This window comes from Triturus cristatus, chromosome 1_2 (genome assembly GCF_964204655.1).
Source record: "Triturus cristatus chromosome 1_2, aTriCri1.1, whole genome shotgun sequence".
Classification (NCBI taxonomy): domain Eukaryota; kingdom Metazoa; phylum Chordata; class Amphibia; order Caudata; family Salamandridae; genus Triturus; species Triturus cristatus.
The window spans coordinates 606,239,439-606,256,189 of NC_140580.1; the positions used below are offsets into that span (position 1 = coordinate 606,239,439).

The window sequence follows — 16,751 nt, forward strand, 5'->3', positions numbered from 1 at the left end:
CAGTCCACCCCCAAAACAACACCCATCCAATTCCCCGAATTGACTCCAAACAAGGCGCGGGACACGTTGTTGCCTCACTTAGTGAAGCCCTCACTCCCACTTATACTTCCACCAGTGTCTGCAGTACTACAAAATCTTCTCAATTCTGTACAAGTACATACGCATTGTGGTAGACTTTATCACTTTCATTGTACATTAAACACAGTTAGCGTGTCAGCAATTCCATGCGCCCTGCAGTCATAGCGTTACTTCTGGTTATGTTCGCTACAGTCTGTATGTATCTGCTTCTTGTCTCTGCTGTGCCTATTTGGGATAAAAGTAAAGCATGTCTGCTGTATGAGAGTGTGCGGATCTATGTGCACGTGTCTCAAGTATCCCCTGCTCCTGCATATATTAGAACTGGTACCTACAGGATTGAAATACGCTTTGTGTATGGGAGCATGTGACTCTAAGTACAAGTGAGTGAAGTTTACATTCTGTTCTGTTCTGTGGGTAAATTGCAAGAGAGGTGATGACTGCCCTTCAAAAAGTTTTATTTAGATATTATGCCCAGTTAAATAATAGCATAACAAATCAATATATACAACAGAAGTACGTGATAACAAGAGCAAAGATTTGCTGGTTGAGTTATTTTGTTCCTGTTTTTTTGCGTATCGGAGAATCTCAGCCAACACATGTTTTGCCCCTATTCACACGCAGGCTTGGCCTTGTTAAGGATGTTCAAAAGGATGACAGCCGTTCCACCTGGTCCTATTTCGTCAATATTAGGTGCTAATGTCATAGGATAAAGCAGTTGAGGCCTGTCCTTAAGGGTGGGGGAGCCCCACCCCCACCTTTTTGCAAACCTTAAGAGTGTTAGTCAGGCTGAACAAAATCCAGCCTGACAGACAATTCATGTTTGGGCCAGGCAGCCAGATGCTGTGCATGCGCTAAATGCGCAGTCGCCTGGTTGCTTGAGCCGAAGTCTGCCAGGCTTAAGATTTCACAGCACTGTGAAAAGCGCTCAGAGGTCTTCCTCCTCATGATGAGTGGGGGGGGGGCAACATAGATAGACTGGGGCCTGGATGCTTGAATTTAAGCCTTAAGTGACGAGGCCTGACTGTTCATCAGTGATGCCTCGTCAAAGAGTGGGATGGGGTCAGCAGTCTCACAGACCCCATCCTACTTTGTGACGAGTAACTGACTGCTACCTCCTCTCCCTGATTGAGGCATAACAAGATCAGCCAATGAAAGGAGGCGGCAGTCACAATCCTCCAGGAACCACCAAGGCTTCCTTCCCACCAATTGATGACGGCGCCACGGTCTGGGGTATGAACATTTTTAATGCATTAGATTAATGTGATTAAAAAAAAAATGTATAAAAGCGAGTACCATTTACAATAAAAAACTCACACTAGTATAAATGCAATGCAATAGATTTGGCAATTACAACTAAGTGAGCTATTGCGATTTTGCATTACACTATTTGATTAATGCTTCACGAAGGGAAAAATAAAACCAATAACATTTACAATGCCAATAGCTCAAAACAATGTCATTGCGAAACCTATTGCATTGTAAATGCTTGTTAATACAAGTTCAGGACAGGGGACTAAGTCCCCAAGTCCTGCAATGGCTGCCTGCAACATTTCTCTCATGTTGCTGGCTGCCAATCAGAGCCCTAGCTCCTGCAGGAGTGAGATGGGCCAAGGAAAAAAAGCTCCCTGGGCCAATAAGAATGCTCTATTTGTTAAAACTGAGTTTGAGGGACTCTCGCAAATGTCCCTCCAACCTAACCGTCCAGTTGTACAATTTTTTTAACCTTAATATCTCCAAAACTACTGAACAGATTTGTACCAAACCACAAAATGCAAAATCTGCAGACCAAGATCTAGCTTCCTGACATATTTGGTGTAATTCAGTTTAGCAGTTTTTGCTGTAGCCCTGCCTAAAGAAGTCTATGGAAAATGCATGGAGATTTGGCGTTTTGGGACTCCTTTCTTTTTTTTGCCTCCGCATAACGCTTGTACATCTGCCTGAAAATTAGTGCACTTCGGTATCAAGGCTGGTTAGCCAGTCCTTAGTTTTAAATGTTCTCCTTTTATAGTTCCTCTTTCTGATGGAGAGTTCTCATTGCAGATTCCTCACCAATTGAATATTTACCCAGGCGTCCGACTTGATGAACATTTGAACACTACCTCTGCGCACCGGTAGATGGCTCCATGCGGCTCCTGCGCCAACTACGTTCCTCTCTAGAAATGACATGCAAAGCCAATATAGCGCTACTCCAGCGCACTGTCAGTTCCTTTCATTCCGCACCACCAGACGCAGATCCAGAGCTTCCTATTGCTTCTTTGAGACTACTTTACCTCAAAAATTCTAAATGAAACCAGTGTGTAAAGAAAAATGTCATTTCCAAAGACAACAGGGTTTACACCTTGTAGGGACTGTCTCAAGTAAAGCTTTGTGACAGATCCCTATCAGGTTTGCCTGGGGTTGGTTCATGATTCTGGGGCCTGCAGTGATTCTGCGTCCATGAATCCACTGGCTCCATGTCAAGACCCGTCCAAGTCTAAAGGTCGATGGCAACTCCATTCCTGGTTTAGAAGTTGGAGAAAAAGCATTGAAATCCAAGCAGGTCTCAATCCCTTCCTGCCACTTTCACTCTCCTGAGAAGGTGCGAGGGCATCGTCAATTCTCTTGATCTTGCTCCTGAAGTTGGTCAATGTTGGAGCAATCCTGTAACTTGTCCCAGCACAAACCTATTTTCTGGGGCTGCCTGTGGCACGGATGCAGGAGTTCCGTGAGCCCATGCTCCTACTCTTCAAATCCCTTCCGACCCCCACTGGTGTGCCTACAGGCCTGACGGAGCCAAGAGGTCCTCCATCTGGCATACCACTGACAAGTACGGCCTCAGTGCCAGTTGTACCCTGTGATCCCCCACCGGTCCCCTACCTGCACCTTTGCGAACTCCGCCTCCTCATTCGACATTGGCCACTGGAACATCAACGCCGATGCCAATTCTATCGGTGCCTGAGGACGAGGCACTACCCATTGTGCTCTTCAACTCTTAGTTGGTGCCAACCTGACCTCGACCGAGGCTAGGCTTGGTGTTCATTGAGCAGCAGCCCTTGCCGCTTCACCTGAACCTCCCAGCATCCCAGTTCTGTGGGATAGATCTCAGACACTGCATTCCTTATTCGGGATAGAGTCTGACAAACTAGTATGATCACGTCCAGGATGCCAGTGGCATAGACAACTCTTCAAATACTGGCCTACTCTCACCTCCGCAATGATAATGCGGAGGGTGGCCAAGGTTCTCGATCACCAGCTATCCATCTTGGAGGTCAAAACTAGTGTGTTAACTGAAGTTCTCCAACCAGGGCAGAGCCCTTGTTGCCTTTGAATGAGACATTCACTGACACTCTTTTAGGCCCTGGGCCAAGCCTTGCTCTAGTCCTCATGTGAATCGCCAGATTGCAAGGTGCTATTGCCCTGCCTTTGGCGACCCTGCTTTTCTGACTCCGCACCATTACCCTAGAAGCTTGGTGGTGCAAGCTTCCACCAGCAGGACAAACCCAAATGCCTTTCGAACTACTCTTCCAGATATGAAGTCTAAGAGGGCAGAGACCTTTGAGAAAATGTTATTTTCTCCTACAAGTTTGGCTCTCGATCAGTTCCAGCTGCCTTTCAGGTCACTATGCTCATGCTCTTTGGAACTCTTTGGTACAGACTCTGTCAGAAATCCCCAAAGACCTTTGTCCTATACTGACCCAAACCATTCAAAATGGCCATGATGCTGGGAAATTCACAATCCAATGTTGCAAGGATGCCACGGATTCCATTGGACGAGCCATTTGCGGTCGGTTTTCGTTGGCACCCCTCGTTGCATTCTATATGTTTCACCAGCGATGTGCTTTTTGACAGGACTCGCCTTTTTGGGAACAAAGCAAACTCTGCTCTGGAGTGTTTCAAAGAAAACAGGGTCACAGAACACTCCTTGGGATTGCCTTCTCCACCAAGCCAAATACACCAGCCTTTTCGACTTTTCCATGGCTCTGGCAAGGGCATTCCATACAGACAATTACTTCGGCCTCAGCAGGGTTCCCAGCCCTTTCGTGGTTGAGGCCATGGCACCAACTGATCCCACAGTCCTGGAGAGCACACCGGGCAGTCTACCACCTATCACAGACCTATCTGCCAAACCCCTTTAGTGTACCGTTAGTGGAGCACAGTTACCTGGTTGAAGGCAGGATACACAGAGTTTTACTGAAATGACAGGCCATAACATCAGACAGTTGGGTCCTGTAAACTGAATAGGAGGGGTATGCCCTACAGTTCCTGGCTACTCAGCAGCACTTTCCACCATCCCTTGAATGACTGACAAAGTACCATCAGTCCTACCTAAGGCAGGAAGTGCTAGTCCTTTTGACCAAAGAGTCTATTGAGAGGGAGCCTACATCGGAAGTGGGTTGTGGTTGTTGCTCCCTCTTCTTCCTGGTGCCAAACAAGTACGGAGATTCTTATGGGTTATAGAACCAGTTAACACAAATGTGTCTGACATCATTTACTTATTGACTTAGAACTAGCATTTGTCCCAATGCTGTTTGGAGATAAAGGAACAGAAATCAGTTAGACATGCCATGAAAAATGACAATCAGTGATTGCAGGTAAAATATATGTATTATTGTTGTTCGAGGTTATGTTTTTCCATATTACCTTAGCTGCACCTTGTTTTATTCCATGTTTCCTGTGTTTTTAAAAACTAAGGGGCCTATTAGGATGGTGGGCGGACTTTCATCCGCCCGCCACCCTAGCGGTGCTGGGACTGGCCACCAGTGGTGTGGCAGTCCCGCACCGGCAATTAGGATGCCACCGCCACCGTGGCGGTGGCATCCTCTATTCCCAGCATTGTGGTGGGCGGTGCTCACAGCACAGCCGCCACAATTCTGGGAATGCACTGTGTGCATTGTCATGTGCAAGGTGACAGGCACTGCGCCGTGCCTGCCACCTTGTCCATGACAATGTAGGGCGGTACCATAGGTACCCCCCATATGTAACCCCCCATACCCTGGGGGCCCGCAGCAGGCCCCCGACAGCAGACTCCGCATGGCTTTCCATGGCGGGGTCTCTGCCATGGAAAGCCATGCACCGCTGCCCATGCTAATATGGATGGCAGTGTCTAGCAGACACCGCCACCATATCTAGCCCCTTTTCCGCCCGGTCGACTGGTCAACCGGCGGAAAACCGGTGGACGGTCTTTCTGTCTGCCGGGGTCCCCCCGCCAAACTAATATGGCGAGGGGGAAATGGGTGGAGGGCAGGGTGTGATGTAGGGCGGATCGCCACTGCCATGCGGGCGGTGGCGATCCGACCTACATCCTAATAGACCCCTAAATATAGGTTAAAAAAATGTAGCTTAAAATTTTGTATGGAGAGATGGGAACAGAAAACTCATTAGGCATGTCTTGACATTTGCCAAAGATATTGGTTACCGGAAAAATAAATGCATTGCTTAATATTAGGAGGTGGTCAGAAAAGGATCATGTGGTCGACATCCAATATTTGAGTGGAATTAATGGAACAAATAATAACCAGTATGTGAATGGCGATGATGTGGTGGAGCAGGGTTCCTCCGGGAGGATAAAGGTGGAAGGGATGGTTTCCTTGGAAAGTGATGCTGTGAACATCAACAATACCTCAATGCCTCCATTGGAAGAGGAAACATATGGGCACTGTTGAATGAGCAGTTTAGGGAGTGTCTACTCTTTATTTCAAAGCTAGTTACAACATTTAGGGAAACAGGACAGCTGGATGACGAACCTGGATGGGATAGCTGTGCAGAGATCAGTGTTGTGTTTAGGAATAAGCATGTCAAGTTAAAGTTGGTGTGTGGTGTAATCCTTAATGAGACACTACAGGAACAGGTCCAGTTGTATTTATAATGGATAAACCATGTTTTCTTCAAGAACACATAACAATTTACTTTTACACTGCACCTTCTCTACTTTTCATGTGCTAGCACAGGCCTCCAAAGGCATGCCCAAACGTACATTTCTGCACCTCTGTCTTTGAATATTTTAGCAGATAAAACTCAGACCTGTTGGCTTTGCCAATACTTGTTTGCAGTCATTTTAAGGCCTGACTAGAGATATTGTTGTGGTGTGTCAGAGCTTACGTCATGAATAACAGACAAATATACAAAGAGGGGCCTTGGGTCAGCCCGCTTACCTATTGGTTTCATTGGTTCTTTCCTTGTTGAAACTGACATTCTCGTTGGGTCAGCCTAAAGAAAGATTTCCTCTTATCCGTTATGATGCTCTCTGACTCAGTATTGAGGGTGTCAGTCCCCCTCTTATGGAGTGCTTCCATTGAAGTGCATGAGGCATTTTGTTCTCAGGTACAGCAAAGTCTGGTAGCTACTATTACTTTACTATAACTCTATCGGTTTCAAATCTGAAGCCATCTTGCCAAGAAGGCTTCCACCACTCGAAGCAGTAAAATTTAAATGTGTGTACACATTTTCAATAAAATGTTCAATTAGCGTGTAACGCAGAGAGATAATGTAGCTTAACTACCTGGTTGAAAGATTGCTGTGTATGCCAGGCTTTGATTGTACTCTTCTTTGCCATTTTCTTTCAGCCTCAGATGACATGGTGAGCACCTACAGTCTAGAGCTGCTCTACACCGAGAGCGGGCTCCTGAGGCGCAGCCTCTCGGACTTCTCGATTCTCAGCCACGACAACCCCCTCCGAGCCGCACAGGTCTGTTTCTTAATGTCTCTTTTGTTTGTGATGGAACTTGTCTTCAATATAAGTAAATAGAGAGCGGGAGTGATACAGTTCACAATCTTCTGATGGCTTCAAGAGAGTGAATATGGTAAATGTGAGACTATTGGAAGCTCATTGCAACAATGGTGTCAACGAGTTACCAAACAATCAAACTAGTATTTCAACCCGCAGAGATAAACAAATGTAGTTTTTCTGCTTTGCCATGCAGCTTTTTTCAAGGCTTCCTCTTTTTATTTTGCTCATCTTGGGGGCTCTCAAGACATTGCGTTTTTGTTTAGCACTCACTTGACAGACCAACCAAGCCTTCAAATAAGATGTTGTGCTGGTATCTGGCCCCTAGAGTTTAAAGCGTCATGCCTGAATGTTATGAATAATTGCACGCCTTTTATTTAATGAAATATTTAGGCATTTACATTATAGGACTATTTTCAGAACTTTTTTATCCAGATCCCTGGATTAATCAGGAAAAAGTGAAGACGTAAGACTGTATCATCAGACCCCATGATACTTATCAATTTGGGCAGTTATTTACGCAGGTAAAATTAAGGACCTACCCCAAAAAAATTTACATTAAAAACCTCATACTAAAAATATCCTGTTCACTGCCTGTAGCTGTTAAGCAGGGGACTAATCCCTTGTGATTGTAAAATCTGACACGATTCCTCCCCCCAACTATCTCTATGTGTGAACGGCCCAAGGAGAGGCGCGTAAGCTCTTTAGAGGTCTGGCGAAGAGTATTTATGTTGAATAAGGGAGGCATAATTCTAACTGCAGATTCCTCACCTTTTGAATATTCCCCAGGAGTCTGCGTGTGCACAGATAAAATGTCACTCTCTTAAACCGCATGGTTCATACCTTCCAGGAACTGTTGCAAGTAAATGTCTGGACAGAACCCTACCAGATTTATCTTCAGTGTTTAGGGTCAGACTGCGACTCCAAGAACTGTACCATTTGTCCCATGATGAATGAAGACCACCCCTGACCATGAGCCAAAGCTGCACATCGCCAAACACTGGAAGACTCCACGCCCGGACTGTTCGAGGTTGAATGGAAGGTCACGTTTTCACTGCCAAAGTCGCTCCTGCAGCAGATTTTCATCATGGTAGAAGTCCTTGGGTAATTAAAAAAAAGAGCATAGGAAATCCAAGCGGGACTCTTCCCTTACACGTCACTCTTGAATCCTGAGAAGGTGTGAAGGGGTAAACATGCTTCTGGGTCTTGCTCCCAAACTCGATCTCGCTCGGAGTCGATTCCAACTCTCAACCTGGGGCAACCAGAGTTTCCAGCTCCCTCAGTGGCCCTCCAGTATATCCATGAGTTCAGCAAAACTATGCTCCGTCTTTTGACATCCTGCTGACTCCCTCTGATGTGCATTCAGACTCCTAGGAACCACGGGGGCCTCCAGCTAGGACTCCACTAGTGGTTGCTCCCACACCACGTCTCCAGAACATCGACACTGGAAGTCAAAGTGCAAAACGCTAACGCTCTTCGTCTCCGAGCTGACTCTGCTTCCACTTCGACCAAGGCTGCGCTGTTATCCCACTTGTCCAAGCCTTTCAGCAACCCATCAGACTCTGACGCCTTCCACTTGCCTCAAGGAAGGACACAAATACTCTGCAATCTTTTTGGCACAGACACTGATAATGACTGTTAAGATGATGGGAAAGAAATTGGTCAACCATACACTGTGGACAACTGGTATGATGAGCTAGAAGATGCGAGTAAACTGGATACTTCTGCAGACTCTGGTTTAGTCTCTCCTTCAGGGCTGCCTATTGAAGATAGCTCCTCCTTTGCAGTAGTGATGGGAATTGTGGCTGAAGTTCTTCACCTTTAATTGCCTACTATGGAGGTCATAACCAATATTCTTACCGAAGTCCTACACTTTCACAACCCATTCGGGTGGCTGTAATGCAAAATTCGATATGCACTGTGGGTTGGATGCTACTGGTTGCCTTGTTTAGGCAGTTGACACCAGCAAGACACTTAGGAGGCATGCCTGGATGAGGTCTTCCTGCTTCTCTGAGGATGTCAAATCTTCCCTAATGGACATGTCCTTTGATGGCTCTCACTTCTTTGGCGAGAAGTCATACTCGGCCCTCGAGCATTTTAAGCATTTTAAAGACATCATGAACACAGTGCACTCCTTTGGTCTGTCTGCACCAATGCATCAGTTTGCAAGCAGTTTCACTCCCTCTGTAGAAATGATAGGGGTTTTCATTACCACCAGCCTATGCAAACAAGCCCAACTGACTCAACAGCCTTTTTATGGTCGAGGCTGCGGTACCCACAGACAACATGAATGGTCAGCAATCAACTCAATCCCTTGCCACCCCAGATGCAACAGCCACAAAACCTCTTTAGTGTGCCCTTCCAGTTGCACATCCAGCTTGTGGGAGGCTGGAGTCTGCATTTTCTTCTAGGGTAGCAAACAATCTCTTCAGACAAACAGATCCTGCAAGTTGCCCAGTGGGGTTACGCACTTTCCTTTTTTTTCACCCCACCACTCCTCTCACCACCCTCACAGCAGCTGACGGAGGACCACCTGGGTCTCATGCAGTGGGAAATGCAGGCCCTGTAGGCCAAAGGCACCATAGAGAAGGTTCCGGCCTCAGAAGAAGGAACTGGGTGGCACTCCTGTTATGTCCTTGTGCTGTAGAAGGACAGAAGCGTTTGCTCTATTTTAGATCTTCTCCCCCTCAACATCTTCCTGCGGAAGGACAAATTCAAGATGCTCACTCTAGCCCTAGTCTTGTCTGCCCTCGACCCTGGACACTGGATGTTAGAGTTAGAGTTGTACTTGCTGGATGCTTATTTCTTTACCCCCTGTCTGCAGGTAGTTGCTATCTGTGGTTCACATTGGGACAGGAGCACTTTCAGTTCACTGTGCTCCTCTTTTGCCTCACTAGTGCTCGTGGGTGTTCACAAAAGAGATTGTGGTGAATTCAGCACATCTTTGGAGAACAAAGTTTCCAGTCTTCATCTACTTTAACAACCGCTTGTTGAAGGTTGACTCATCCAATGCAGTCGTCACCCACCACCAGACTACGGGAGACCTCTCAACATCTTTGGGCTTCACTTTCACCATGTTGAAGTCTGTAGATGCTTCCTTTCATTGGAACTGTTCTGACCAAGGTGCTCTTTTGTGGCTCCCCCTGGAGCGGAGAGTCCAGTATATTTGTGCTTTGATCCAGATGTTTTAGCCTCTGGCCTGGATCTTAGTGAGGATAACTCTGAGGCTGTTAGGACTGATGGCCTCCTGCATAGTGCTGGTCAAGCATGCTAGGTGACATATGCAGGCTTTTCAGTTGGTTCTGAGGTACCACTGGGCACAGCATCTGAAGGATCTCTCTGACCACATCTAGATTTTGGAGGAGACTGCAGTTGTGGCCCGCTGGACCGAGATTGTATTAGCAGCAGACCCCTCTTCTTACCCCACCCAGAGCTAACAGTGGTGACCAATCGATCGCTACTAGGTTGGTGAGGCCATCTGGGAGAGGCGTAGATCAAAGGTATCTGGTCTCTGGTGGAGGCTCAGCTCCATATCAGTCTCATAGAGTTGCAGGCCATCTACTTGGCATTGAAAGCCTTCCTGCAATCAATCAAAGGGAGGCTTGTGCAGGTGCCTATGAACAACACTACCACCTTGTAGTACTGCAGCAAGGAGGATAGGAGTAAGTGTAGTGCCTCCTGTGTCAGGAGACACTGCACTTATTGAAGTGACTAGAACACCAGAGGATTTTCCTGGTAGTACATCACCTGGTGGGATCTCCAAACTCCAATCCTTGTCTCTCAATCCAACATATACAACATTATTTCAAGATAACTTGGTCTTCAGGACGACTCGAGCCTCCTTTCTCCCGAAAGTGGTGACTCCTTTTCATTTTAAGCAAAGTCTCACCTTTCTGCTGTTCTTCGCTCCACTTCATCCCTTTGAGGAGGAGGAAAGACTCCATTGGCTAGATTCTAAAATATCTCTCAGTTTTTACATCAATGGATCCAAACCTCAACTGGCGCATAAGCAGCTCTTTGGCCGATTCACTGAAGCAAAAAAAAGCAAGTCAGTGCAGAAGAAAACCATCTCATTAGATTGTGTTGTGTATCAAAATCTGCTGGGTGTTAATAGAGAAGCAAGCCCCAGAAGGCTTATGAGCTCATTCCACCAGAGCCAAGGCGACTACACTGTGTTGGCATGTGTTCTGCCTGTTCTGGATATTGACCAGGCTTTTACCTGGGCAACCCTTCATATGTTCACTTGGACATTCAGGTTTGTAGAAAAGGACACATAGCCGGCTAGTTCTTGCAGGACTTTTTGGTCTAAGCCAGTGCAGAGACCGACCACTGGGAGGGTGCTGCTTTAATAGCTACTTAAGAGGTGAGGAATCTACGGTTAGAAGTATCTAACAGAAGAACAAGTTACTTACCTTCCGTAACTCTACTCAATCTAACCCCAGATTAATCCCCAGCTCTCCCATCCTTGTCTTTCAGTAAACAAGGCCCCTTTTCATTATCTAAAAAGAGATTTGTACACTGGTGTTCTGCTTGGGTTTTTGGATCAGATAGAACCTGCTCATCAGAGCCTCACTAACCCAGCCAGAACGTTACCCCCTCCCTAGAACCTATTTCCAATCCTACAACCACATATATCTATCAGCTAAGGACAGGGGATTCCTACTATGCATACCAAGATCTCATAAGTGGCGGCCTCGCGGTCCCATACGAACCCAGACCTCTCTGCCCATACGACAGTATCACAAGTGGCGGCCTCGCGGTCCCATGAACCCAGACCTCTCTACCCAGACGGCAGTCTCAGCACAATCGGCGGCCTCGCGATCCCATACGGATCCAGACCTCTCTGCCCATACGACAGTATCACAAGTGGCGGCCTCGCGGTCCCATACGAACCCAGACCTCTCTGCCCATACGACAGTATCACAAGTGGCGGCCTCGCGGTCCCATACGAACCCAGACCTCTCTACCCAGACGGCAGTCTCAGCACAATCGGCGGCCTCGCGATCCCATACGGATCCAGACCTCTCTGCCCATACGACAGTATCACAAGTGGCGGCCTCGCGGTCCCATACGAACCCAGACCTCTCTACCCAGACGGCAGTCTCAGCACAATCGGCGGCCTCGCGATCCCATACGGATCCAGACCTCTCTGCCCAGACGACAGTATCACAAGTGGCGGCCTCGTGGTCCCATACGAACCCAGACCTCTCTGCCCATACGACAGTATCACAAGTGGCGGCCTCGCGGTCCCATACGAACCCAGACCTCTCTACCTAGACGGCAGTCTCATACGACAGTTCATCCTATGATCACCATAACATACAAAAAGGGAATCAGTCTCACTATTCATCAAATCACACAAGGATTGCCAGTTTGGGCATAGCCTGTTCTCAGGTTTGAGGGGCTCCTCTTTCCCTTATTCAGTTACCACTTACCTGATCAGGGTTCACATCTGTTCATGTAGCTGCAGCTGACTAGAAGAATAGGCTACCCTCTTATACAAGAACACACAGCATATGTTGGTTCACTACAAACTGGATACTTTATTACTCATTACACATACAATCACATAACATTACGATATAACACATAACCTGCAAAGAAAAGTGAAAGATTAAGTTGTACACTCTAACAAGAAAGGGTCGACATCACCTTAGTAGTATGTAGCCTGCACTCAGTGGTCATCTAGGCTCCCTTCTCGTCTGTGCCTCGGCTCGCCTGGAATCACCCTTCTCCGAGTCACTGGGACCTCTTCCTTATCGGCTACTCTCTCCTCTCTGGTTATTCTGTTAGGAAAGCATCTGTCTCTCAGTTCTTCTCCGCCTTCAAGATGGCGTCTGTCTTCCCTGGAATAAGTAGTAGCTCTACTGCTAACGGCTAGATGCCGCCTACGGACTGAACATGTAACTGCCTCAAACTTTCACTAATATAGAGGTGCATTTCCTCATGGAAAATTCCGGCCCGTAACCTGCCGCCCACCAAATTCTTGTACCTCCCCGTACCAAGGACACGTTCCCAGCCGGCCGGCCTGATGTAGTGTCTTCGGCATGAAGAAAAATACAATCCTTCGATAAGGGCCGGCCTGAACCGGTTCTCTCCAAGCGAATAACACCTCATAACTAAAACATTGCATTTGACCTAGAAGAATCCCAAGCTGCCGGAGCAGAAAGAAAGATGGAGTCTCTCCCGTTTGAGGCCTACCAGGCCGCAATTCAGCACGGCTCCATGAAATACCCTCACTACAGGACAGGTTATCCCTAATACTAACGAATCTATCCCCTAGGCTATATGTGCAAGCCCTGATCTATGGGGAAGAGCACAGAATCATGTCGAAGTGCCTAGTAAATAGGCTCCATTCACTACTCTAACCCTTAGGCTTGAATGGTAAGAGACTGAAGTCACATTCAATCACTTGTTAACACAAGAAGGCCAGGAAAATCGAGCAGTACATTTCACCCTTGACTTCAGTCTATTATACATTCATTAAACAGAACTAACATTTGTGGAAGAATAATATGAAACAAAACTAACTGATCTATGTCTATTACCAGGTGTGCAGAATTGAAGTAGTGAAGGAATACACTGAATAAAGCAACAGATGGAAATCAAAATGCCGATAGTAATCAAAATACCTCCTAATATTTGACGTAACATATGTAAATCAGGTAACCAATTAAAGAGCCAGTCAAACCAGCCCTGGTCAATGTGTTTTCTAACTTCTTCTGTTAAGTCATGTAGCTTATTAATGTGAGCTCGAATGGATTGTGTATGATCAGACAAGTCAAAACAACAAAGACCCTCAAAATCAGAACAATCGTGTCCATGTTTAAGCAAAAGATAATCAATGGCCGCTCGATTTTGCAAGATAGCCCTTCGTTCACCCTGGGCGTCTAATAGCATGTCCGACAGGACTGTAGAAGTATTATTAATGGATTTCACCATCCAGCAGGCCATTTTCTCAATACATTTTGCATTATAAACTGCCAAAGCAGGAACACCAATAATTGAAATAGCCAGACTAAGGTATTCGGACTTAGAATATAAATGCAAAGATGAGTCACAATCCTCCTGTAACCTCACTGTATCTCGAATCACACGAGAGTTGGCATTCGGATGTGATGAAAACATGAGCAAGCTTAGTCTAGTAATGGCACAAGGGCCTCCAGAAATATTTGCGGGGACATATGGCCAGGAAGTATTACCACATGAGAAAAGCCATCTGGCAGGTAGTAACATCGTGCGATAATGACTGGGGGCAACTACCATACTCTTACAAGTCATGTTGTTCTGAACAGAAGTACATGTTTTCGGTGTCCTTTGAAAGCACAAAGTCCGTTCATGAGTGGTGAATGAGGTGGCACCTTTCAATTTTAAACGCATACATTCCGAAATTGCACTAGGATTACACGTAAGGAAGAAACACAAATCACCTTGTGTGATATTATAAGTAACTATTTGGGACTGGATGGGGGGTAGCGGATCTGACAGTTCAGTACACAAGGGGCAATACTCATGGGTAGCGAAATCGCCCAGAAGAACATTGGGGCGAGCGGTTGATATATTGAAAATATGAGTCAAAGTCTCCAACGATGCAGGGACAGCAACCAAACAAGTTGCCAAAATGTCGTTTACTGATCTCATCGGTGTCAAGCAGAAATGAGGGGCGCTAGTCACCCGTTTCGCTAGTGAAGTCCAAAAGTTCGATGACGAATCCCACGCAGCAAAGGAACGCGACACTCGGGTTTTCAACTCATCCCGGGTTGATGGGATCCCTACTCTCTCGACGCACCAGCCCGAAAACAGTCCGACACCGACACATCCTGCAGCAACAGTCCAAAGAATGATCTGAAAGAGAATCAAATACAGGCATTATTCATTCTCGTAAGTAACATTTGTCAGCCGGGACTGCTTCCCAGCTATCTTTCCCTGGTCTCATAACTAAAATGGTATTATCTTGACCGGTTGCAATGACCTCTGCTTGTTCAGGGGAATTCTTAGGCGACTGCACCCAAACTCTGGCCCCAGAATTATCTGTGGAGCCAAAACCTTTCTGGCCTCGTACAGTTAGCAACGTTGGGGCAGTGCCTTTTACCATCTCACCACTGAAGACAGGCATTATTAGCAATTGAGCCACTCGGTCAGTTTTATGTATCAGTAAGTCAACCTCACTGCTATTCAGCAGGAGCACCTTAATCTCTCCCTGATAATCACTATCAATGATTCCTCCAAGCACCTGAATACCTTTTACAGCCAGCCCCGATCTAGGGGCAATTAATCCGAAATTTCCAGGTGGTATCTGAACACCAACACCTGTTTCAATGATGACTCGATCTTTACTTTTTATAATGGTGTCATCCATGGCATGCAAGTCTAAACCTGCCGACCCTGGGGTCGCTCTGCATGGAGCTAAAGCTCCGGGAGTAATCTCCCAGTACATCAGTCTCTCTGATCTCGTTAGGTTTAGCATCAACATTCGGAGGAAACAAACGCATAAGTGGGGATTCAGCATTTAGAAAAGGACGGTTATTCAAAATCAATAGCGCTTGAGGCAAAACATCTCGCCAATTCTTATACTTGTCATCTGTTAATTTGCGAAGTTGGTCTTTTAGCAGGCCATTCAACCTCTCCACAAGACCCGAGGCCTGTGGATAATATGGTATATGAAATACCCATTCAATATTGTTTTCCACACAGAATTCCTGTACCAATCTTCCACGAAAATGGGATGCATTATCAGATTGAATTTGGAATGGCACACCATAATACATCATAATCAATTCCAATGTTTTAATAGTATTCAATTGGGTAGCTTGCTTACAGGGAAGGGCCACCAACAGGCCACTGTATGTATCAACAATGGTGCAAACATATTGACAATTCCTACTCATAGGAAGTGGACCAATGTAATCAATCTGCCAAATTTGAGCGGGCAATTTCCCGCGATGTAAATGACCTTTAACAATTTGGGGCACTTTGCGCTGCCTGATATGCTGACAAATGGGACAATGTAGAATAACATTTTTAATTAAATCTAGGGGAATATAAATTCCTCGATCAGCAGCCCACCTGCTAGTGGCTTTCTCTCCAAAGTGTCCTGCTTTCTGGTGGGCCCATTTCGCCAATCCCGCAATATCAGAATCTTGCGTGTCCACCACTGCCTCAGCAATTTTAGATTTCTCATCTGCAATATTATGAAAGAATTTGTCAAGAGAGTCTATCGGGGTATGAGCATCCACATGGAAGATTGTAACAGTACTCTGTGGGAGCATTTCCCAAATCTCCTGCCATAATTCTTTTCCCCACAATTCCTTGGAATGGATTTTCCAACTATGGGAATGCCAAGTCGGTAACCAAACTGCCAGTCCATTGGCAGTAGACCAAGAATCGGTAAAAATATGACATGTGCCAGGTAACTCTTGTTTCAGAACTTGGTAAACAGCATAGAGTTCAGCAAATTGACTGCTCTTACCCTCACCAGTTGTACTCAGCAATTTTTGTGTGATCGGATTATAGGACACTGCCTTCCAATGCCGTTTCGTCCCTATGAACCTTGCTGAACCATCCGTAAACCAGACATGGTTTCTGTGCTCTGCGGACAAATCATCAAAAGGTTTACCCCACTTAACCGGAGACTCCTGGGCTAAAGGTACAGAACATTCACTCTCAGTTTCAGTTGATGGCGCCCGTGCCACCTGCTCATGCAAAGATGCAACTCCTTTTTGTCCCACACGTGCCCTGTCTTGTATATACCATTTCCATTTAATCACACTCGCCTCTTGGGCGTGTCCTATCCGGTGAGTTTTCGGCGAACTCATAACCCACTGCATGATAGGAATTTCAGGTCGCAAAACTATATCATGTCCCAAAGTCAATTGCTCGGTATCCACCAGAGCCCAATAACATGCAAGTAACTGTTTCTCAAAAGGTGTATAACGCTCACCAGCATCAGGTAACTTTTTGGTCCAGAAAC

The 16,751-nt window shown here is 46.3% G+C and overlaps 1 protein-coding gene across 2 annotated transcripts in view; it reads left to right on the forward strand.

Annotated features, from left to right (window-relative positions):
* The window catches only part of LOC146867721 (microsomal triglyceride transfer protein large subunit-like), a 374,501-nt gene that overhangs the window by 278,835 nt on the left and 78,915 nt on the right, over positions 1 to 16,751 (forward strand). For both annotated transcript variants that reach the window (XR_014962100.1, XM_085607151.1), the window contains exon 15: positions 6,621 to 6,742. Coding sequence is in view for 1 of the 2 variants with exons in the window: in XM_085607151.1 (XP_085463277.1) it covers positions 6,621 to 6,742 (122 nt within the window). In the remaining variant the exon portion in view is untranslated. The remainder of the gene's footprint in view (positions 1 to 6,620; positions 6,743 to 16,751) is intronic.